Here is a 26,243-nt window from a genome sequence, read left to right on the forward strand (position 1 = left end):
ATGAACTACCTTATACATATACACACACACACACACACACACACACACACACACACACACACACACACACACACACACACACACACACACACACACTCCCAGTGGCATACAGTAGTTCTGAGAGGGCTGATAAGGAGGAACAGTCCATTTGTGGTGGTTGATCTGTGCTGTGGTGATGCTATCCCCATCAAAGGAACCGCTCCATTGAGGAGTCTCTCTTTCTCTCTCTCTTTCTCTCTACCTCCCTCTTTCTCTCTCTCTCTTTCTCTCTCTGTCTCTCTCTACCTCTCTCTTTCTCTTACTCTCTCTTTCTCTCTACCTCCCTCTTTCTCTCTCTCTCTTTCTCTCTCTACCTCTCTCTTTCTCTCTCTCTTTCTCTCTCTCTCTCTCTCTTTCTCTCTCTCTACCTCTCTCTTTCTCTCTCTCTACCTCTCTCTTTCTCTCTCTCTACCTCTCTCTTTCTCTCTCTCTACCTCTCTCTTTCTCTCTACCTCTCTCTTTCTCTCTCTCTCTCTTTCTCTCTCTCTCTTTCTCTCTCTCTTCTCTCTCTCTACCTTTCTCTCTCTCTACCTTTCTCTCTCTCTACCTCTCTCTTTCTCTCTCTCTACCTCTCTCTTTCTCTCTACCTCTCTCTTTCTCTCTCTCTCTCTTTCTCTCTCTCTCTTTCTCTCTCTCTACCTTTCTCTCTCTCTACCTTTCTCTCTCTCTACCTTTCTCTCTCTCTACCTCTCTCTCTCTACCTCTCTCTCTCTACCTCTCTCTCTACCTCTCTCTCTCTACCTCTCTCTCTACCTCTCTCTCTACCTCTCTCTCTCTACCTCTCTCTCTACCTCTCTCTTTCTCTCTCTCTACCTCTCTCTTTCTCTCTCTCTCTTTCTCTCTCTCTCTCTTTCTCTCTCTCTCTTTCTCTCTCTCTACCTTTCTCTCTCTCTACCTTTCTCTCTCTCTACCTCTCTCTCTCTACCTCTCTCTCTCTTTCTCTCTCTCTACCTCTCTCTTTCTCTCAATTCAATTAAATTCAATTCGCTTTATTGGCATGACGTAACAATATACATATTGCCAAAGCTTATTTTGGATATTCTTAAAGATTGGGGTTATGAGTCCTTGATTCCAGATGTCAGGGAAATAACCTACACTCAGGATCAAATTAAACAGTTTTAATATAGCCAATTGAAATTTTGCACTAGTGAGTTTGAGCATCTCATTTAGGATGCCATCAGGTCCGCATGCTTTTTTAAATTTGAGAGCCTGAAGTTTCTTATAGAGCTCCTGGTCAGTAATTGGGGAGTCCAACGGATTTTGATTGTCCTTTATAGCTTTTTCTAATCTATTCAACTTCTCATGAATTTGGCGTTGTTCTGCGTTTGTGTCAATTTGAACGGTGTTGTAGAGTGTTTTGAAATGGGTTGTCCATATGTCACCATTTTGTATCGCTAATTCCTCTTGTTTAGATTTTTTTAGTTTTTTCCAATTTTGCCAAAAGTTGTTTGTGTTTATGGACTCCTCAATTAGTGTCAGCTGCTTGCTGTTGTACTGTGCTTTTTTGGTTCTGAGTGTACGTTTACAGAGTTTTAAAGTCTCACAGTAATGAAGGCGTAATTCACCATTATTTAGGTCTCTGTGTTTTTGGTTGGATAGTGTTCTAAGTCTTTTCCTTATAATTTTACAATCTGCATCAAACCAGTTGTCATCTGTGATTTTTTTTGTTTTGATTTTTAATCAATTTCAATTGTGCTTCTTTTGCCGTTTGCCTGAATATATAGTTGATGTTTCGTACTGCTAGATTGATGCCTTCTTTACTGTGAGTGAATGTGGTATCCAGAAAGTTATCTAAGAGGGTTTGGATATTTTGGTTCCAGGTTGCTTTCTGGTAATCTTCTGTGCTGTTTTGGGCCCATCTGTATGAATTTCTGATGTTGTACAGCTTACTGGGCTGTGAATGTGTGGTTGTTTCCATGTCTGTTCTTTTGAGGAACAACGTAATTTGGCTGTGATCAGACAGAGGTGTTAGTGGCTTGACAGTGAATGAGCTGAGAGAGAAAGGGTCCATGTCTGTGATCATATAGTCTACTGTACTGTGGCCAAGAGGTGAGCAGTAGGTGAATCTCCCCAAAGAGTCCCCCGTAACCTACCATTGACAAAGTACAGACCCAGGCTTCTACAGAGCTGTAAAAGATCCCTTCTGTTTTTGTTGACGATGCTGTCACTGTTGTTTCTATGGGGCAGATTAAGATAGTTAGAAACAGTATGACCTGTAATAAAGCTCTCTCTCTCTCTCTACCTCTTTCTCTCTCTCTACCTCTTTCTCTCTCTCTCCCTAACTCTCTCTTTCTCTCTCTCTACCTCTCTAACTCTCTAACTCTCTCTTTCTCTCTCTCTACCTCTCTAACTCTCTCTCTAACTCTCTCTTTCTCTCTCTCTACCTCTCTAACTCTCTCTCTAACTCTCTCTTTCTCTCTCTCTACCTCTCTAACTCTCTCTCTAACTCTCTCTTTCTCTCTCTCTACCTCTCTAACTCTCTCTTTCTATCTCTCTACCTCTCTCTACCTCTCTCTCGCTCTACTTCTCTCTCTCTAACTCTCTCACTCTCTCTCTACTTCTCTCTCTCTCTAACTCTCTCTCTCACTCTCTCTACCCCCCTCTCTCTCTACCTCTCTCTTTCTCTCTCTCTACCCCTCTCTTTCTCTCTCTCTACCCCTCTCTTTCTCTCTCTCTACCCCTCTCTTTCTCTCTCTACCTCTCTCTCTCTCTCTCACTACCTCTCACTCTCTCTCTCACTCTCTCTACCCCCCTCTCTCTCTACCCCTCTCTTTCTCTCTCTACCTCTCTCTTTCTCGCTCTAACCCTCTCTCTTTCTCTCTCTCTCTACCTCTCTCTTTCTCTCTCTCTACCTCTCTCTTTCTCTCTCTCTCTACCTCTCTCTTTCTCTCTCTCTCTACCTCTCTCTTTCTCTCTCTCTACCTCTCTCTTTCTCTCTCTAACCCTCTCTCTTTCTCTCTCTCTCTACCTCTCTCTTTCTCTCTCTCTCTACCTCTTTCTCTCTCTACCTCTCTTTCTCTCTCTAACTCTCTCTACCTCTCCCTATCTGTCTCTCTCGCTCCTTCTCACTACCTCTCACTCTCTCTCTCTAATCCTCTCTTGCTCTCTCTCTCTATCTCTCTCTCGCTCTAACTCTCACTCTCTACCTCACTCTATCTCTCTAACTCTCTCCCTCTAACTCTCTCTCTCTCTCTCTCTCTCTACCTCTCTCTCTACTTCTCTGTCTACTTCTCTCTCTCTCTCTCACTCTCTACTTCTCTCTCTCTCTCACTCTCTCTCTACCCCTCTCTCTCTACCTCTCTCTCTACCTCTCTCTCGCTCTTTCTCTCTCTCTACCTCTACCTCTCAGAGCAGCCAACATTCTCCACTATTGCACACCTCCAATACACAGACTATAAACTAATGGGATTTAGAAGGTCATGCACACCTCCAATACACAGACTATAAACTAATGGGATTTAGAAGGTCATGCACACCTCCAATACACAGACTATAAACTAATGGGATTTAGAAAGTCATGCACACCTCCAATACACAGACTATAAACTAATGGGATTTAGAAGGTCATGCACACCTCCAATACACAGACTATAAACTAATGGGATTTAGAAGGTCATGCACACCTCCAATACACAGACTATAAACTAATGGGATTTAGAAGGTCATGCACACCTCCAATACACAGACTATAAACTAATGGGATTTAGAAGGTCATGCACACCTCCAATACACAGACTATAAACTAATGGGATTTAGAAGGTCATGCACACCTCCAATACACAGACTATAAACTAATGGGATTTAGAAGGTCATGCACACCTCCAATACACAGACTATAAACTAATGGGATTTAGAAGAACATGCACACCTCCAATACACAGACTATAAACTAATGGGATTTAGAAGGTCATGCACACCTCCAATACACAGACTATAAACTAATGTGATTTAGAAGGTCATGCACACCTCCAATACACAGACTATAAACTAATGGGATTTAGAAGGTCATGCACACCTCCAATACACAGACTATAAACTAATGGGATTTAGAAGGTCATGCACACCTCCAATACACAGACTATAAACTAATGGGATTTAGAAGGTCATGCACATAACCATTGTTAATAGTAGTGTAAAATCATGAATGAACTAGTTTACTCTTTAAAATATATCATGTATTTCTGCATTTATTAGCAAATACATGTTTTATGAGTAAATCATGTATTAGAATGACGGTAATTAATTAAGCAAAATCATAATAAACAGCAGGTCACTTAATGTAATGTCTTAGAAATGAAAGGTTATTAGCAGACCTTGCTACTGAAACGAGAGAAATATGAGAGAGAGAAAAACATAGAAATTCTTCAAATGTTCTTAGACAAATACCGCCTGTTTTGACCTTTACCACAATCATAATTTGGCAATGAATGAAATCATTTGAATTTAAGCTCTGCCCTCTGGCTGTTTTACTACAACACGGACGCAAATGGAGACAGCTAATCACATATTTATTAACACTAGGTAGGACGGGGTCAACTCCAGTTTATTAGCGATTTGACATTTGCCCTTTGACCCCCAAAGGCTCTAGGTTGGGGCCTAGCCATTAGAGGGCTATTGACTGGAAAATCATTAAGACATGACAACTGTGGTGGGTGTTGATTGGGAATGAAAGAGGGAAGGAGTACTAGAGGAGAATAGGTGATTATATGTAACTCTGTAATAGGTGATTATATGTAACTCTGTAATAGGTGATTATATGTAACTCTGTAATAGGTGATTATATGTAACCCTGTAATAGGTGATTATATGTAACTCTGTAATAGGGGATTATATGTAACTCTGTAATGGGTGATTATATGTAACTCTGTAATAGGTGATTATATGTAACTCTGTAATAGGTGATTATATGTAACTCTGTAATAGGTGATTATATGTAACTCTGTAATGGGTTATTATATGTAACTCTGTAATGGGTGATTATATGTAACTCTGTAATAGGTTATTATATGTAACTCTGTAATGGGTGATTATATGTAACTCTGTAATAGGTGATTATATGTAACTCTGTAATATAATAGGTGATTATATGGAACTCTGTAATAGGTGATTATATGTAACTCTGTAATATAATAGGTGATTATATGTAACTCTGTAATAGGGGATTATATGTAACTCTGTAATAGGGGATTATATGTAACTCTGTAATAGGGGATTATATGTAACTCTGTAATAGGGGATTATATGTAACTGTAATATAATAGGGGATTATATGTAACTCTGTAATAGGGGATTATATGTAACTCTGTAATTGGGGATTATATGTAACTCTGTAATAGGGGATTATATGTAACTCTGTAATAGGTGATTATATTTAACACTGTAATAGGTGATTGTATGTAACTCTGTAATAGGGGATTATATGTAACTCTATAATAGGTGATTATATGTAACTCTAATATAATAGGTGATTATATGTAACTCTGTAATAGGGGATTATATGTAACTCTGTAATAGGGGATTATATGTAACTCTGTAATAGGGGATTATATGTAACTCTGTAATAGGGGATTATATGTAACTCTGTAATAGGGGATTATATGTAACCCTGTAATATAATATGTGATTATATGTAACTCTGTAATAGGGGATTATATGTAACCCTGTAATAGGTGATTATATGTAACTCTATAATAGGTGATTATATGTAACTCTGTAATAGGGGATTATATGTAACTCTGTAATAGGTTATTGCATGTAACTCTGTAATAGGGGATTATATGTAACACTGTAATAGGTTATTATATGTAACTCTGTAATATAATAGGTGATTATATTTAACTCTGTAATAGGTGATTATATGTAACTCTATATTAGGTGATTATATGTAACTCTAATATAATAGGTGATTATATATAACTCTGTAATAGGGGATTATATGTAACTCTGTAATAGGGGATTATATGTAACTCTGTAATAGGGGATTATATGTAACTCTGTAATAGGGGATTATATGTAACTCTGTAATATAATAGGTGATTATATGTAACTCTGTAATATAATAGGTGATTATATGTAACTCTGTAATAGGTGATTATATGTAACTCTGTAATATAATAGGTGATTATATGTAACTCTGTAATAGGTGATTATATGTAACTCTAATATAATAGGTGATTATATGTAACTCTGTAATAGGGGATTATATGTAACTCTGTAATAGGGGATTATATGTAACTCTGTAATAGGGGATTATATGTAACTCTGTAATAGGGGATTATATGTAACCCTGTAATATAATATGTGGTTATATGTAACTCTGTAATATAATAGGTGATTATATGTAACTCTGTAATAGGGGATTATATGTAACTCTGTAATAGGTGATTATATGTAACTGTAATAGGGGATTATATGTAACTCTGTAATATAATAGGTTATTATATGTAACTCTGTAATATAATAGGTTATTATATGTAACTCTGTAATATAATAGGTTATTATATGTAACTCTGTAATATAATAGGTGATTTATGTAACTCTGTAATAGGTTATTATATGTAACTCTGTAATATAATAGGTTATTATATGTAACTCTGTAATATAATAGGTTATTATATGTAACTCTGTAATATAATAGGTTATAATATGTAACTCTGTAATATAATAGGTGATTATATGTAACTCTGTAATAGGTGATTATATGTAACTCTGTAATATAATAGGTGATTATGTGTAACTCTGTAATAGGGGATTATAGGTAACTCTATATTAAGTGATTATATGTAACTCTAATATAATAGGTGATTATATATAACTCTGTAATAGGGGATTATATGTAACTCTGTAATAGGTGATTATATGTAACTCTGTAATAGGGGATTATATGTAACTCTGTAATAGGTGATTATATGTAACTCTGTAATATAATAGGTGATTATATGTAATTCTGTAGCAGGTGATTATATGTAACTCTGTAATAGGGGATTATATGTAACTCTGTAGCAGGTGATTATATGTAACTCTAATAGGCAGCAGGTGCCTTCCCCGGGCACTGAAGACGTGGATGTCGATTAAGGCAGCCCCCCCACCTCTCTGATTCAGAGGGGTGTGGTTAAATGTGGAAGACACATTTCAGCTGAATACATTCAGTTGTACAACTGACTAGGTTTTCCCCTTTCCCTTTTAGAAATAATAGTGGATGCCCCGCCCCCAGATGATTGACAGCTCCTACTTGTAGCCCAGAAAAGTAGGGAGTCCAGGGGTCGTTGACCTCATTGACCCCAACTGGACAGTGGGGGCCGACCAACGGCTAGACAAGGAGACTGCCGCTACGCCCCTCTGAAAAGAACACAATCCGTCCATTCCTCTATCCTTTCATCCCTCTCTCCCTCTCTCCACCGTGTTGCAGGGTAGACACTCCTAACTCTCCCGGTAGACATAATTGTCACAGATTATCCAATTACCCAGACTGGTTGGAGGAACCTGTGGAGGATAGACTTTTCTCTTTTTATGTATTACAGCTTCCAGGGCAAGCTCTGAGGAAGTGCTGGGAGAAGAGATGAGGGTGTATGTATAAGCTAAAAAATGTAACAAAAAAAAATGTGTTATGTAATGATTTATGTAGCATGCATTTTACTATATAAGAAAAAAAGTCTGTTGAAGTGCATTCACATTTTAGTCTTTTAGCAGATGCTCTTATCCAGAGTGACTTACAGGAGCAATTATGGTTAAGTGCCTTGCTCAAGGGCACATTGACAGATTTTTCACCTAGTCAGCTCTGGGATTCAAACCAGCGACCTTTCAGTTTCTGGCTCAACACTCTTAACGGCTAGGCATACATTACACTAAGCATAGACTGAGAAATACACGCTTTATACCTACAATGTATTACTTCTAGGACATTTATCAAGAAACTGTGTATATTATAATCAATCAAAGGGAAATGTGGCATCTCCAAAACGGCAAAGTCAACCAGTGCCAAAGTCCCTGACCTTCTTATCTGCTCTGAGTTAGGTGTCAGGTCCGGAAGAGCGAGCGAGCAGTGAACTTTGACCCACTTTACTTGTGTGTTTTTCCAAAAGGCCACCGAGCCAAGTGTGCTCTGTCAAATGAAACATCCTCCTACGAACATCAGAGATCTCTTTCCTGCTCTCTTCCCTTTCCTTTCCTCTCTCCCTCTCCCTTTCATGCATTATTTCTCTTTCTCTCTTTTTCTCTCTCTCTCTCTCTCTTTCTCTCTGTTTCTCTGTCTCTCTCTCTCTGTCTCTCTCTCTCATTCTCTCTCTCTCTTTCTCTCTCTCTCTCTCTCAAATAATGGGCTCTGCTTTCTATCCAAAGCTTTCCCACTGTTTTTAGTAGCAAGGGGGATTCAGTGTTTCACTCTCTGTGTGCTTTGGCTTAAAGTGGAACTGACAGCGTTTTAACTACTTTACAGATATGAAACAAACAGAATCATAATATCTGTTTCTGCTACAAAACCAGCTTTATAATATTCTGTGATGTACACTAAGGCATTGTGGGCAGAATAGATGGATGCAGTTCAATACATGATTAATATAATTCACCAATACATTTCTTGGTAGTCCAAAACATTGCTATCAGGTTGTAAATCACAGCTGGTCTGGTACATTGTTTGCTGCCTCCATTCAGGATGCATTGTTTCAGTTTGGAACTAAGGCGGGGAATGTCAATAAAATCAAACGAGTAGGGCAATGATCACAAGTCAGTCATAACGTGGCTAATATGCTATCTTATCCATCTATGTAGCAAGCTAACAACACAGAGCCTAATAGCTAGCTAGCTGCTGGGAGGACGTCATGTCATTGGAGGAGTGGGTGAGTGACGTTTTCCCTAGTATCGTTTTTCAGTGGCTACACAGCTAGAGATGCACGTGTCCTTTGGTTAGCTAGCTAGTTATGCTGAACCAATGTTATACAGTTAGTATATCTCCGATTTCAGACAACTCTTATCTGAGTGTGCCAGAAAGCAGAATAACTGATGAATTTACAAACGTGCAACAATCCGCTGAATATGACCGGTGTCAGTAAACGTAGTCAAAAAAGGTAAGAGTTCATCACGAATGCTCTATATAACATGTAAACTGCCTAGCCAGCTCTGCTACGGCGAGTAAAATGGCCAGAGTGAGGTGTTCTCTCATTTGTGTCTGGAGAAGCTAGCTAGCAAGCTAGCTTGGGTGCTTAGTTGGGACAACGCATGCATTGGCTGGCAAGCTGCAGAAGGACGCAGGCTATTCCCCATTTTTTTATCAGTGCAATTTTGACGGCCAACTAGCTGAAAAAGTTTTAGAGGGTTTATCTAATGTTCCTTCCTTCGATTTTAGCGCATCTTGCTCTGGCTAGCATTAGTAGTTGAGCTTGTTGTTGTTGATGTGCATATAGGGAAAGATAGCCTACCTTTTTATGGTTGTTTGATCAATAGGACTGTACAGTTCCCAAATGTAAGAGGACTCCCGTGGTATTTAGCTACATATTTACAGAAATCCATCCAAGTGTATTTTGTGGCGTTTGACGAATGCGTTCTAATGATCTAAAGTCGCGCTGTTGACACTGATGGTAAACACACAGTCCAGTCCAAAGTGAATGATGGCAGGTCCTACTGCCTGTAAACACACAGTCCAGTTCAAAGTGAATGATGGCAGGCCCTACTGCCTGTAAACACACAATCTAGTTCAAAGTGAATGATGACAGGTCCTACTGCCTGTAAACACACAGTCCAGTTCAAAGTGAATGATGGCAGGTCCTACTGCCTGTAAACACACAGTCTAGTTCAAAGTGAATGATGGCAGGTCCTACTGCCTGTAAACACACAGTCCAGTTCAAAGTGAATGATGGCAGGTCCTACTGCCTGTAAACACACAGTCCAGTTCAAAGTGAATGATGGCACGTCCTACTGCCTGTAAACACACAGTCCAGTTCAAAGTGAATGATGGCAGGTCCTACTGCCTGTAAACACACAGTCCAGTTCAAAGTGAATGATGGCACGTCCTACTGCCTGTAAACACACAGTCCAGTCCAAAGTGAATGATGGCAGGCCCTACTGCCTGTAAACACACAGTCTAGTTCAAAGTGAATGATGGCAGGCCCTACTGCCTGTAAACACACAGTCCAGTTCAAAGTGAATGATGGCAGGTCCTACTGCCTGTAAACACACAGTCCAGTTCAAAGTGAATGATGGCAGGTCCTACTGCCTGTTAACACACAGTCCAGTCCAAAGTGAATGATGGCAGGCCCTACTGCCTGTAAACACACAGTCTAGTTCAAAGTGAATGATGGCAGGTCCTACTGTCTGTAAACACACAGTCCAGTTCAAAGTGAATGATGGCAGGTCCTACTGCCTGTAAACACACAGTCCAGTTCAAAGTGAATGATGGCAGGCCCTACTGCCTGTAAACACACAGTCTAGTTCAAAGTGAATGATGGCAGGCCCTACTGCCTGTAAACACACAGTCCAGTTCAAAGTGAATGATGGCAGGTCCTACTGCCTGTAAACACACAGTCCAGTTCAAAGTGAATGATGGCAGGCCCTACTGCCTGTAAACACACAGTCTAGTTCAAAGTGAATGATGGCAGGCCCTACTGCCTGTAAACACACAGTCCAGTTCAAAGTGAATGATGGCAGGTCCTACTGCCTGTAAACACACAGTCCAGTTCAAAGTGAATGATGGCAGGCCCTTGTGGCAAATGGCTTGTTTGCATATAGGCCTGCTGTACTTCTGATTGGCTAAGGCGCACCGGTCTGTGTAGAGTCAGGTCCTGGACAAGACAGATGTTTTTATTAGGTTTTATTTACTGCAGTGTCTATTAACTGTCCAAACACACGGCCGCTTTCCCACTCTATATGGGTATAGAATTTTCACAAATGCTTTAGTATACATAATTCCCAAACATTCTAAGAATTTATGAAAATGTGAAAATGACTAAGTGCTTGCTTGTCAGAAAATGTACAAAAAAAAAAGTATAATATTCTTCCTGGGGTGTATATGAAGATTTTAATAAGGTTTCATGTAGCTAAAATGCTATCAGTTCCACTTGAACCAATAAGCCAATATGTTGGTGTGTTACAGAAGCCTTTTAATAAGAGGTGTTCTAGTTTGTGTTAGACAGATATCTAGTTTCAGTTTTAATGGTGTAAGAGCTTTTTTAAATTACACATACACACATACACACACACATACACACACACACGCACTGAGGTATTTTTATGTCTCTGTGTGTAATTAAGTCACTTAATATTACCGCTACAGTGATACAAATCGAATACAAATTAAATCAACGTTTATTGGTCACGTACACAGATTTGCAGATGTTATTGCAGGTGCAGCGAAATGCTTGTGTTTCTAGTTCCAACAGTGCAGTAATACCTAGCAATACAAAACAATACACACATAATCCAAAAAGTACAAAGAAAGAAATTAAGAAATATCAGAACAAGCAATGTCAGAGTCCGGAATAAAAAAAAAAATATATATATATATATATATATATAATGTTGTGTATAGACAGCATGGCCAGTATATGAACAGAATAAATGTGTACAGCAGTAGTTATATAGGATGAGCATGACTAGAATAAAGTATATGCATATAAAGTGGGTAAAACAGTATGTAAACATTATTAAAGTGTTTAATGACTCTATGTACAGTTGAAGTCGGAAGTTTACATACACTTAGGTTGGAGTCATTAAAACTCGTTTTCCATCCGCTCCACAAATTTCTTGTTAACAAACTGTAGTTTTTGCAAGTTGGTTAGGACATCTACTTTGTGCATGACACAAGTACTTTTTCCAACAATTGTTTGCAGACAGATTATTTCACTTATAATTCACTGTATCACAATTCCAGTGGGTCAGAAGTTTACATACACTAAGTTGACTGTGCCTTTAAACAGCTTGGAAAATTCCAGAAAATGATGTCATGGCTTTAGAAGCTTCTGATAGGCTAATTAACATCATTTGAGTCAATTGGAGGTGTACCTGTGGATGTATTTCAAGGCCTACCTTCAAACTCAGTGCCTCTTTGCTTGACATCATTGGAAAATCAAAAGAAATCAGCCAAGACCTCAGAAAAAAAATGTATAGACCTCCACAAGTCTGGTTCATCCTTGGGAGCAATTTCCAAACGCCTGAAGGTACCACGTTCATCTGTACAAACAATAGTACGCAAGTATAAACACCATGGGACCACGCAGCCATCATACCGCTCAGGAAGGAGACGTATTCCGTCTCCTAGAGATGAACGTACTTTGGTGCGAAAAGTGCAAATCAATCCCAGAACAACAGCAAAGGACCTTATGAAGATGCTGGAGGAAACAGGTACAAAAGTATCTATATCCACAGTAAAACGAGTCCTATATCGACATAACCTGAAAGGCCATTCAGCAAGGAAGAAGCCACTGCTCCAAAACCGCCATAAAAAAGCCAGACTACGGTTTGTAACTGCACATGGGGACAGAGATCATACTTTTTGGAGAAATGTCCTCTGGTCTGATGAAACAAAAATAGAACTGTTTGGCCATTATGACCATCATTATGTTTGGAGGAAAAAGTGGGAGGCTTGCAAGCCGAAGAACACCATCCCAACCGTGAAGCACGGGGTTGGCAGCATCATGTTGTGGTGGTGCTTTTCTGCAGGAGGGACTGGTGCACTTCACAAAATAGATGGCATCATGAGAAGGAAAATGATGTGGATATATTGAAGCAACATCTCAGACATCAGTCAGGAAGTTAAAGCTTGGTCACAAATGGGTCTTCCAAATCGCCAATGACCCCAAGCATACTTCCAAAGTTGTTGCAAAATGGCTTAAGGACAACAAAGTCAAGGTATTGGAGTGGCCATCACAAAGCCCTGACCTCAATCCTATATAAATGTTGTGGGCAGAACTGAAAAAGCATTTGGAGCAAGGAGGCCTACTAACCTGACTCAGTTACACCAGCTCTGTCAGGAGGAATGGGCCAAAATTCACCCAACTTATTGTGGGAAGCTTGTGGAAGGCTACCTGAAACATTTGATCCAAGTTAAACAATTTAAAGGCAATGCTACCAAATACTAATTGAGTGTATGTAAACTTCTGACCCACTGAGAATGTGATGAAAGAAATAAAAGCTGAAATAAATCATTCTCTCAACTATTATTCTGACATTTCACATTCTTAAAATAAAGTGATGATCCTAGCTGACCTAAAACATGGATTTTTTTTACTAAGATTAAATGTCAGGAATTGTGAAACTGATGTATGTAAGGTGTATGTAAACTTCCGACTTCAACTGTACATAGGGCTGAAGTCTCTAAGGTGCAAGGTCAAGTACCGGGTAGTAGCTGGCTCGTAACAGTGAATAAGGTTCAGGGCAGGGTACTGGGCGGAGGCCGGCTAGTAGTGACTAATAGTCTAGTGACTAAACGGCTAGTGGACTGTTTAATAGTCGATTTCAGACTGTGCTCTGCTCTACAATAGTATTATCCCTCTACTCATCCCCTGTCTTTATCTTTCATCCTCCTTCTCTGTGCCTCTCTCTCATTTTGTTTTAAAGCAGGGCTACTTTACCTCTGTGGTTTTACGAGTTTCCCATACCTGTCAGTGGTTTGACATAACCCTGCTGTTTCAATGCAGTGATCTACAGCAGTGGATCCCAAACAGTGGGGTGCACCCCCCCTCCCCCCAAAACATATTTCCTCTTAAAAGTTATATTAGTAGAATGCTCAATTGAGGACTTTAGAGAGCTGTTTATAACTTGTCAGAAGATCAACCAGCCCATGTCAGCTAATGCTTTTTAGCTAGGCGTTTTGATGGAAGGGGGGCCGACTGAAAACATTTGGGAACCACTGATCTACAGTAGGATTCCTTTTCCCAGTTCTGAGCATTATCTCAGTTCAAAGGAGACCAATCAGCAAATAATGGCAACTGTGTTTGGGATTAAAAACACTGGCACTGCTTTTGTTTTGCCTCCACTGTATATTTTTGACATACATATTGTTAACTGGCTAGGCCTACAACCTGAGTATGTAAATTAATGACATGCTGCATGCTAACTGGCTAACACTACATACTAAGTATGTATATTAATGACATGCTGTGTGCTAACTGGCTAGGTCTACATACTGAGTGCATATTAATGACATGCTGCATGCTAACTGGCTAGGTCTACATACTGAGTATGTATATTAATGACATGCTGCGTGCTAACTGGCTAGGTCTACATACTGAGTATGTATATTAATGACATGCTGCATGCTAACTGGCTAAGTCTACATACTGAGTATGTATATTAATGACATGCTGCATGCTAACTGGCTAGGTCTACATACTGAGTATGTATATTAATGACATGCTGCATGCTAACTGGCTAGGTCTACATACTGAGTATGTATATTAATGACACGCTGCATGCTAACTGGCTAAGTCTACATACTGAGTATGTTTATTAATGACATGCTGCATGCTAACTGGCTAGGTCTACATACTGAGTATGCATATTAATGACATGCTGCATGCTAACTGTGTGTGTGTAACATCTCCCCTGTTAAACTAGTATAGTGTTATATACTGTTGGTTCTGAGGCTTGCTCTAATTGATAGGGGCTGCAGGTATTTGTTTTCATTCTGTGGGTGGATTAAATCTCGAAGGAGAAGAGATCGCTTTTCTCCTCTCTTTATTTTGGTACGTGCCAGTGTACCCTCGTGTGGGTGTGTGTGTTTGTATGAGCGTGGGGGGGGTTCTTTATGTTAGAATATACTGTAAGTTGAATGGATCTGAAGGCATAGAGATATGGTTGGCAAGCATAACATCTCATGGCCGTACTAGGGTCCTGTTAGCAGTGTAATTGTGTGTGTGTGTGTGTGTGTGTGTGTGTGTGTGTGTGTGTGTGTGTGTGTGTGTGTGTGTGTGTGTGTGTGTGTGTGTGTGTGTGTGTGTGTGTGTGTGTGTGTGTGTGTGTGTGTGTGTTGGCCACAGGGTTCTGCACCAATGCCTCTTCCATAACTAGAACTGTCGAATCGTCTAAAGCTCCAGGACGTCTCGGCCACAGTGGACCAAATCTAATCAGCTACGTGTGTGTGTATGTATGTGTGTGTGTGTGCTGTTTCTGTGTGTCCATGCTTTACACACACACACAACAAACAGGGACTTATTTACTGCACCCGAGTCAATAGCAAATATAATTTTCTCCGCTGCTACGTTTTCATTTAAGTTTGAGTTGAACAGCTGGTCACAGAGAGATAGATAGGTCTGGACCAACAGTCAACCTGTCAACACCAGGGAGATAAATAGGTCTGGACCTACAGTCAGCCTCTCAACACCAGGGAGATAGGTAGGTCTGGACCAACAGTCAACCTGTCAACACCAGGGAGATAAATAGGTCTGGACCAACAGTCAACCTGTCAACACCAGGGAGATAAATAGGTCTGGACCTACAGTCAGCCTCTCAACACCAGGGAGATAGGTAGGTCTGGACCTACAGTCAGCCTCTCAACACCAGGGAGATAGGTTGGTCTGGACCTACAGTCAGCCTCTCAACACCAGGGAGATAAATAGGTCTGGACCTACAGTCAACCTCTCAACACCAGGGAGATAAATAGGTCTGGACCTACAGTCAGCCTCAACACCAGGGAGATAGGTAGGTCTGGACCTACAGTCAGCCTCTCAACACCAGGGAGATAGGTAGGTCTGGACCTACAGTCAGCCTCTCAACACCAGGGAGATAGGTAGGTCTGGACCTACAGTCAGCCTCTCAACACCAGGGAGATAGGTAGGTCTGGACCTACAGTCAGCCTCTCAACACCAGGGAGATAGGTAGGTCTGGACCAACAGTCAACCTCTCAACACCAGGGAGATAAATATGTCTGGACCAACAGTCAACCTCTCAACACCAGGGAGATAGGTAGGTCTGGACCTACAGTCAGCCTCTCAACACCAGGGAGATAGGTAGGTCTGGACCTACAGTCTGCCTCTCAACACCAGGGAGATAGGTAGGTCTGGACCTACAGTCAGCCTCTCAACACCAGGGAGATAGGTAGGTCTGGACCTACAGTCAGCCTCTCAACACCAGGGAGATAGGTAGGTCTGGACCTACAGTCAACCTCTCAACACCAGGGAGATAGGTAGGTCTGGACCTACAGTCAGCCTCTCAACACCAGGGAGATAGGTAGGTCTGGACCTACAGTCAGCCTCTCAACACCAGGGAGATAGGTAGGTCTGGACCTACAGTCAGCCTCTCAACACCAGGGAGATAGGTAGGTCTGGACCTACAGTCAGCCTCTCAACACCAGGGAGATAGGTAGGTCTGGACCTACAGTCAGCCTCTCAACACCAGGGAGATAGGTAGGTCTGGACCTACAGTCAGCCTCTCAACACCAGGGAGATAAATAGGTCTGGACCTACAGTCAACCTCTCAACACCAGGGAGATAAATAGGTCTGGACCTACAGTCAGCCTCTCAACACCAGGGAGATAAATAGGTCTGGACCTACAGTCAACCTGTCAACACCAGGGAGATAAATAGGTCTGGACCTACAGTCAGCCTCTCAACACCAGGGAGATAGATAGGTCTGGACCAACAGTCAACCAGTCAACACCAGGGAGATAAATAGGTCTGGACCAACAGTCAGCCTCTCAACACCAGGGAGATAGATAGATAGGTCTGGACCTACAGTCAGCCTCTCAACACCAGGGAGATAGATAGGTCTGGACCTACAGTCAGCCTCTCAACACCAGGGAGATAGGTAGGTCTGGACCTACAGTCAGCCTCTCAACACCAGGGAGATAGGTAGGTCTGGACCTACAGTCAGCCTCTCAACACCAGGGAGATAGGTAGGTCTGGACCTACAGTCAGCCTCTCAACACCAGGGAGATAGGTAGGTCTGGACCTACAGTCAGCCTCTCAACACCAGGGAGATAGGTAGGTCTGGACCTACAGTCAGCCTCTCAACACCAGGGAGATAAATAGGTCTGGACCTACAGTCAACCTCTCAACACCAGGGAGATAAATAGGTCTGGACCTACAGTCAGCCTCTCAACACCAGGGAGATAAATAGGTCTGGACCTACAGTCAGCCTCTCAACACCAGGGAGATAAATAGGTCTGGACCAACAGTCAACCTCTCCATCCATATGGCCCAGCTTTATCAGAGGCTCCTTTTATATTCCCAGAGGTAGGCTACTGAGGCAGCATGTTAGGCTGCACCAACATGTTTATAAAGGCTACTGAGACAGCATGTTAGGCTGCACAAACATGTTTATAAAGGCTACTGAGACACCATGTTAGGCTGCACCATAAAGGCTACTGAGACAGCATGTTAGGCTGCACCAACATGTTTATAAAGGCTACTGAGACAGCATGTTAGGCCGCACCAACATGTTTATAAAGGCTACTGAGACAGCATGTTAGGCCGCACCAACATGTTTATAAAGGCTAATGAGACAGCATGTTAGGCCGCACCAACATGTTTATAAAGGCTACTGAGACAGCATGTTAGGCCGCACCAACATGTTTATAAAGGCTACTGAGACAGCATGTTAGGCCGCACCAACATGTTTATAAAGGCTACTGAGACAGCATGTTAGGCTGCACCAACATGTTTATAAAGGCTACTGAGACAGCATGTTAGGCCGCACCAACATGTTTATAAAGGCTACTGAGACAGCATGTTAGGCTGCACCAACATGTTTATAAAGGCTACTGAGACAGCATGTTAGGCTGCACCAACATGTTTATAAAGGCTACTGAGACAGCATGTTAGGCTGCACCAACATGTTTATAAAGGCTACTGAGACAGCATGTTAGGCCGCACCAACATGTTTATAAAGGCTACTGAGACAGCATGTTAGGCCGCACCAACATGTTTATAAAGTCTACTGAGACAGCATGTTAGGCCGCACCAACATGTTTATAAAGGCTACTGAGACAGCATGTTAGGCCGCACGAACATGTTTATAAAGGCTACTGAGACAGCATGTTAGGCTGCACCAACATGTTTATAAAGGCTACTGAGACAGCATGTTAGGCCGCACCAACATGTTTATAAAGGCTACAGAGACAGCATGTTAGGCTGTACCAACATGTTTATAAAGGCTACTGAGACAGCATGTTAGGCTGCACCAACATGTTTATAAAGGCTACAGTGACAGCATGTTAGGCCGCACCAACATGTTTATAAAGGCTACTGAGACAGCCTTTTAGGCTGCACCAACATGTTTATAAAGGCTACTGAGACAGCATGTTAGGCTGCACCAACATGTTTATAAAGGCTACTGAGACAGCATGTTAGGCTGCACCAACATGTTTATAAAGGCTACTGAGACAGCATGTTAGGCTGCACCAACATGTTTATAAAAGCTAATGAGACAGCATGTTAGGCCGCACCAACATGTTTATAAAGGCTACTGAGACAGCATGTTAGGCTGCACCAACATGTTTATAAAGGCTACTGAGACAGCATGTTAGGCTGCACCAACATGTTTATAAAGGCTACTGAGACAGCATGTTAGGCTGCACCAACATGTTTATAAAGGCTACTGAGACAGCATGTTAGGCTGCACCAACATGTTTATAAAGGCTACTGAGACAGCATGTTAGGCTGCACCAACATGTTTATAAAAGCCAGATGCTTTTCTAGGCAGTGGGTAACAGAGCTAGAATGGGGACCTTCCTGCCTAAGACATGGTAGAGGAAACCCTGCCTGCCTGGCCTCACAAGCTGTAGGCAAGCAGGCCCCCGACCTAAATCACTGCATGGATGAAAGGTTCTGCTGAAAAGGAGGGAGAGCACCATCTTTACCTTATAAGAAGAACCCATATCTGGTGATCTGAACTGCAGAGCATTTGGGAGCCTTATTAGTGAAGCAATTTAATAATGGTCCTTTTCAGACTGATTTTTGAAGAGCTTTTTCTTTGTTTCATAATGTATTTCACTCCCATCTCTGTTAATTATATGTGTGTGTGTGTGTGTGTGTGTGTGTGTGTGTGTGTGTCAGGTTGGAGGGAGACATATGTGTTGATTATGGGGCTGATGTTGTCTGTGACATCTCATCTCCTAATGAAATAATGGCCTATTGGCAGAGTGTGGGGGATTGCACATTGCTGACTTCAATTACTGACAAGATTTTCTCTCACTCCTTTCAAACGCTCTCCATCCTTTTTCTTCCTTTTTTAGCTGACATAAATAAAAGGATGCCCAGACGAGACCAGGGTCTAAGTGATTTTTCTTTTCACAAATGGACAGAAAAATACAGTTTTTAATTTAACACCCTTCCCCCAATTTGCCACCAAAAAGAATCAGACTTTTTTCAAGATTTTTTTCCCTTCGTGACTATTGGCAAAAAAAAATAATCCTTTTACCTTTTTATGAAATAAATGTGAATCATTTTTCCATCATGAATTATGTTGAATTAACGTGATTTAGCAGCTCCAATTGATGTAATCTTTAACTACAGATGACATCTATGATCATTTTATTTTATGTTTCACACAAAGGCAAGCCACTAAAAGCTACTCTGTTGGGGAGTTTGTGAAAATCTAGACACAGAATCATTTATTTTCCCAAAAAATTCTCACAAGTCTCTAATTTTCTCATGTTAGAAGAACAAAGAGGGACTGACCATGTTGGTCCTGCTTTCAGTATGTGTCCATCCTGGTCTCTTGCAGTAGAACCCTAACCCTAGCCCTTTACGTGCAGTGGACTTGGGAGGATAACAGTGTTTTTAAAGTTGGACCTGAATGAAAGCAGTTTTTGATCTCCAGCCTAATGCTCTGATTTACAGGGTTCTGCAGCTAGCGCCCTCATTCTACCATTTATACTGACCTGGTGTCAGCTACTGTAGGACAGGATGTGTCTATGAATACAGCTACTGTAGGACAGGATGTGTCTATGAATACAGCTACTGTAGGACAGGATGTGTCTCTGACTACAGCTACTGTAGGACAGGATGTGTCTCTGAGGAATACAGCTACTGTATGACAGGATGTGTCTCTGACTACAGCTACTGTAGGACAGGATGTGTCTCTGAGGAATACAGCTACTGTAGGACAGGATGTTTCTCTGAATACAGCTACTGTAGGACAGGATGTGTCTCTGAGGAATACAGCTACTGTAGGACAGGATGTGTCTCTGAATACAGCTACTGTAGGACAGGATGTGTCTCTGAATACAGCTACTGTAGGACAGGATGTGTCTCTGACTACAGCTGCTGTAGGACAGGATGTGTCTCTGAATACAGCTTCTGTAGGACAGGATGTGTCTCTGAAAACAGCTACTGTATGACAGGATGTGTCTCTGAGGAATACAGCTACTGTAGGACAGGATGTGTCTCTGACGAATACAGCTACTGTAGGACAGGATGTGTCTCTGTGGAATACAGCTACTGTAGGACAGGATGTGTCTCTGAATACAGCTACTGTAGGACAGGATGTGTCTCTGGGGAATATAGCTACTGTAGGACAGGATTTGTCTCTGAATACAGCTACTGTAGGACAGACTGTGTCTCTGAGGAATACAGCTACTGTAGGACAGGATGTGTCTCTGAGGAATACAACTACTGTAGGACAGGATGTGTCTCTGAATTTAGGTACTGTATGACAGGATGTGTCTCTGAATACAGCTACTGTAGGACAGGATGTGTCTCTGAATACAGCTACTGTAGGACAGGACGTGTCTCTGAGGAATACAGCTACTGTAGGACAGGATGTGTCTCTGAGGAATACAGCTACTGTAGGACAGGATTTGTCTCTGAGGAATACAGCTACTGTAGGACAGGATTTGTCTCTGGGGAATACAGCTACTGTAGGACAGGATGTGTCTCTGAGTAATACAGCTACTGTAGGACAGGATGTGTCTCTGAGGAATACAGCTACTGTAGGACAGAATGTGTCTCTGAGTAATACAGCTACTGTAGGACAGGATGTGTCTCTGAGTAATACAGCTACTGTAGGACAGGATGTGTCTCTGAGGAATACAGCTACTGTAGGACAGGATGTGTCTCTGAATACAGCTACTGTAGGACAGGATGTGTCTCTGAGGAATACAGCTACTGTAGGACAGGATGTGTCTCTGAGGAATACAGCTACTGTAGGACAGGATGTGTCTGAGGAATACAGCTACTGTAGGACAGAATGTGTCTCTGAGGAATACAGCTACTGTAGGACAGGATGTGTCTCTGAATACAGCTACTGTAGGACAGGATGTGTCTCTGAGGAATACAGCTACTGTATGACAGGATGTGTCTCTGAGGAATACAGCTACTGTATGACAGGATGTGTCTCTGAATACAACTGCTGTAGGACAGGATGTGTCTCTGAATACAGCTACTGTAGGACAGGATGTGTCTCTGAATACAGCTACTGTAGGACAGGATGTGTCTCTGAATACATCTACTGTAGGACAGGATGTGTCTGAATACAGCTACTGTAGGACAGGATGTGTCTCTGAATACAGCTACTGTCGGACAGGATGTGTCTCTGAATACAGCTACTGTAGGACAGGATGTGTCTCTGAATACATCTACTGTAGGACAGGATGTGTGTCTGAATACAGCTACTGTAGGACAGGATGTGTCTCTGAATACAGCTACTGTAGGACAGGATGTGTCTCTGAATACAGCTACTGTAGGACAGGATGTGTCTGAATACAGCTACTGTAGGACAGGATGTGTCTCTGAATACAGCTACTGTCGGACAGGATGTGTCTCTGAATACAGCTACTGTAGGACAGGATGTGTCTCTGAATACATCTACTGTAGGACAGGATGTGTGTCTGAATACAGCTACTGTAGGACAGGATGTGTCTCTGAATACATCTACTGTAGGACAGGATGTGTGTCTGAATACAGCTACTGTAGGACAGGATGTGTCTCTGAATACAGCTACTGTAGGACAGGATGTGTCTCTGAATACAGCTACTGTAGGACAGGATGTGTCTCTGAATACAGCTACTGTAGGACAGGATGTGTCTCTGAATACATCTACTGTAGGACAGGATGTGTGTCTGAATACAGCTACTGTAGGACAGGATGTGTCTCTGAATACAGCTACTGTAGGACAGGATGTGTGTCTGAATACAGCTACTGTAGGACAGGATGTGTGTCTGAATACAGCTACTGTAGGACAGGATGTGTCTCTGAATACAGCTACTGTAGGACAGGATGTGTCTGAATACAGCTACTGTAGGACAGGATGTGTCTCTGAATACAGCTACTGTCGGACAGGATGTGTCTCTGAATACATCTACTGTAGGACAGGATGTGTCTCTGAATACATCTACTGTAGGACAGGATGTGTGTCTGAATACAGCTACTGTATGACAGGATGTGTCTCTGAATACAACTGCTGTAGGACAGGATGTGTCTCTGAATACAGCTACTGTAGGACAGGATGTGTCTCTGAATACATCTACTGTAGGACAGGATGTGTGTCTGAATACAGCTACTGTAGGACAGGATGTGTCTCTGAATACAGCTACTGTCGGACAGGATGTGTCTCTGAATACAGCTACTGTAGAACAGGATGTGTCTCTGAATACATCTACTGTAGGACAGGATGTGTGTCTGAATACAGCTACTGTAGGACAGGATGTGTCTCTGAATACATCTACTGTAGGACAGGATGTGTGTCTGAATACAGCTACTGTAGGACAGGATGTGTCTCTGAATACAGCTACTGTAGGACAGGATGTGTCTCTGAATACAGCTACTGTAGGACAGGATGTGTCTCTGAATACAGCTACTGTAGGACAGGATGTGTCTCTGAATACATCTACTGTAGGACAGGATGTGTGTCTGAATACAGCTACTGTAGGACAGGATGTGTCTCTGAATACAGCTACTGTAGGACAGGATGTGTGTCTGAATACAGCTACTGTAGGACAGGATGTGTGTCTGAATACAGCTACTGTAGGACAGGATGTGTCTCTGAATACAGCTACTGTAGGACAGGATGTGTCTGAATACAGCTACTGTAGGACAGGATGTGTCTCTGAATACAGCTACTGTCGGACAGGATGTGTCTCTGAATACAGCTACTGTAGGACAGGATGTGTCTCTGAATACAGCTACTGTAGGACAGGATGTGTCTCTGAATACATCTACTGTAGGACAGGATGTGTGTCTGAATACAGCTACTGTAGGACAGGATGTGTCTCTGAATACAGCTACTGTAGGACAGGATGTGTGTCTGAATACAGCTACTGTAGGACAGGATGTGTCTCTGAATACAGCTACTGTAGGACAGGATGTGTCTCTGAATACATCTACTGTAGGACAGGATGTGTGTCTGAATACAGCTACTGTAGGACAGGATGTGTCTCTGAATACATCTACTGTAGGACAGGATGTGTGTCTGAATACAGCTACTGTAGGACAGGATGTGTCTCTGAATACAGCTACTGTAGGACAGGATGTGTCTCTGAATACAGCTACTGTAGGACAGGATGTGTCTCTGAATACAGCTACTGTAGGACAGGATGTGTCTCTGAATACATCTACTGTAGGACAGGATGTGTGTCTGAATACAGCTACTGTAGGACAGGATGTGTCTCTGAATACAGCTACTGTAGGACAGGATGTGTGTCTGAATACAGCTACTGTAGGACAGGATGTGTGTCTGAATACAGCTACTGTAGGACAGGATGTGTGTCTGAATACAGCTACTGTAGGACAGGATGTGTCTCTGAATACAGCTACTGTAGGACAGGATGTGTGTCTGAATACAGCTACTGTAGGACAGGATGTGTGTCTGAATACAGCTACTGTAGGACAGGATGTGTCTCTGAATACAGCTACTGTAGGACAGGATGTGTGTCTGAATACAGCTACTGTAGGACAGGATGTGTGTCTGAATACAGCTACTGTAGGACAGGATGTGTCTCTGAATACAGCTACTGTAGGACAGGATGTGTCTCTGAATACAGCTACTGTAGGACAGGATGTGTCTCTGAATACAGCTAATGTAGGACAGGATGTGTCTCTGAATACAGCTACTGTAGGACAGGATGTGTCTCTGAATACACCTCTATTCTCTATATTTTCTCTTTCCCTCTTTCTTTCCTCTTTAATATTCTCTGTCTCTCTCTGTCTCTCTCTGTCTCTCTGTCTCTCTCAGGGTGGACCCTACCCTGTATGACACTCCTAAGCCAGCAGGACACACGCGGTTTGTGTGTGTGTCGGACACACACTCCCGTACAGATGGGATCCAGATGCCCTATGGTGACGTGCTGCTCCACACGGGAGACTTCACTGAGCTGGGCCTGCCCTCTGAGGTCAAGAAGTTCAACGACTGGCTAGGTACAGTACACACATACATGATGCATGCATATACACACACACACACACACACACACACAGAGAGAGAGAGAGAGAGGCGTACAGTACCCACATTCCCAAGGGGACGTGTAAGTTTCCACATTTTCTCACTCATATTTATACACACATATGCACACACTCGTTTGTACACACACATGAAATCACACTCAAACACACGGAAGGACGAACAGTGACAGTGACAGACACAATGGTGTCAGCTACCCTGACTGGTGGCCTAAGTACCCAGTTTAACCCCTGTGACCTAACACACACTGCGCAGTTAACCCCTGACCCAAGGGTTTTTCTTTTTTTTAAACTATTTTCTACATTGTAGAATAATAGTGAAGACATCAAAACTATGAAATAACGCATATGGAATTATGTAGTAACCCAAAAATGTGTTAAAAAAATCAAAATATATTTTTTATTTGAGCTTCTTCAAATAGCCACCCTTTGCCTTGATGACAGCTTTACACACTCTTGGCATTCTCTCAACCAGCTTCACCTGGAAGGCTTTTCCAACAGTCTTGAAGATGTTCCCACATATGCAAAGCACTGGTTGGCTGCTTTTCCTTCACTCTGCGGTCCAACTCATCCCAAACCATCTCAGTTGTGTTGCGGTTGAGTGATTGTGGAGGCCAGGTCATCTGATGCAGCACTCCATCACTCTCCTTCTTGGTCAAATAGCCCTTACACAGCCTGGAGTTGTGTTGGGTCATTGTCCTGTTGAAAAACAAATGATAGTCCCACTAAGCCGAAACCAGATGGGATGGTGTATCGCTGCAGAATGCCGTGGTAGCCATGCTGGTTACATGTGCCTTGAATTCTAAATACTGTACAGTGCCCTCCACTAATATTGGCACCCCTGGTAAATATGAGCAGAACAGGCTTTTAATTAAAGTAAAATAATTGAAAGAAAAAATAAATTCTAAACATAAAACAAATATTTTTCTCAAATATGTCTGCCACAATTATTGGCACCCCTTCCTTCAATTCTTTGTTCAACCTCTGTAAATCACAGACAGTGTCACCAGCAAAGCACCTCCACACCTCCTCCTCCATGCTTTACGGTGGGAAACACACATGCGGAGATAAATGGTTCACCCACACCGCATCTCACAAAGACACAGCGGTTGGAACCAAAAATCTCAAATTTGGACTTCAGACCAAAGGACAATTTTCCACCGGTCTAATGTCCATTGCTCGTGTTTCTTAGCCCAAGTAAATTTCTTATTCTTATTGGTGTCCTTTAGTAGTGGTTTCTTTGCAGCAATTTGACCATGAAGGCCTGATTCACACAGTCTCCTCTGAACAGTTGACGTTGAGATGTGTCTGTTACTTGAACTCTGTGAAGCATTTATTTGGGCAACAATTTCTGAGGCTGGTAACTCTAATGAACTTATCCTCTGCAGCAGAGGTAACTGGGTCTTCCTTTCCTGTGGCGGTCCTCATGAGAGCCAGTTTCATCATAGCACTTCATGGTTTTTGCGACTACAGTTGAAGAAACTTTCAAAGTTCTTGAAATTTTCCGGATTGACTGACGTTCATGTCTTAAAGTAATGATGAACTGTCGTTTCTCTTTGCTTATTTGAGCTGTTCTTGCCATAATAGGGACTTGGTCTTTTACCAAATAGGGCTGTCTTCTTTATACACCCCCTTACCTTGTCACAACACAACTGATTGGCTCAAACGCATTATCAAGGAAATAAATTTGACAAATTAACTTTTAAGAAGGCACACCTGTTAATTGAACTGCATTCCAGGTGACTGGTTGAGAGAATGCCAAGAGTGTGCAAAGCTGTCATCAAGGTAAAGGGTGGCTATTTGAAGAATCTCAAATATTAAATATATTTTGATTTTGTTTAACACTTTTTTGGTTCTACATGATTCCATATGAGTTATTTCTTA

At 41.9% G+C, this 26,243-nt stretch overlaps 1 protein-coding gene across 2 annotated transcripts in view; it reads left to right on the top strand.

Annotated features, from left to right (window-relative positions):
* Positions 1 to 26,243, top strand: part of LOC115183748 (metallophosphoesterase MPPED2) — a 167,423-nt gene that overhangs the window by 15,270 nt on the left and 125,910 nt on the right. For both annotated transcript variants that reach the window (XM_029744842.1, XM_029744844.1), the window contains exon 3: positions 24,136 to 24,317. In XM_029744842.1, the coding sequence (XP_029600702.1) occupies positions 24,136 to 24,317 (182 nt within the window). The remainder of the gene's footprint in view (positions 1 to 24,135; positions 24,318 to 26,243) is intronic.

The sequence above is a fragment of the Salmo trutta genome, unplaced genomic scaffold, assembly GCF_901001165.1.
Source record: "Salmo trutta unplaced genomic scaffold, fSalTru1.1, whole genome shotgun sequence".
Taxonomy (NCBI): Eukaryota; Metazoa; Chordata; class Actinopteri; order Salmoniformes; family Salmonidae; genus Salmo; species Salmo trutta.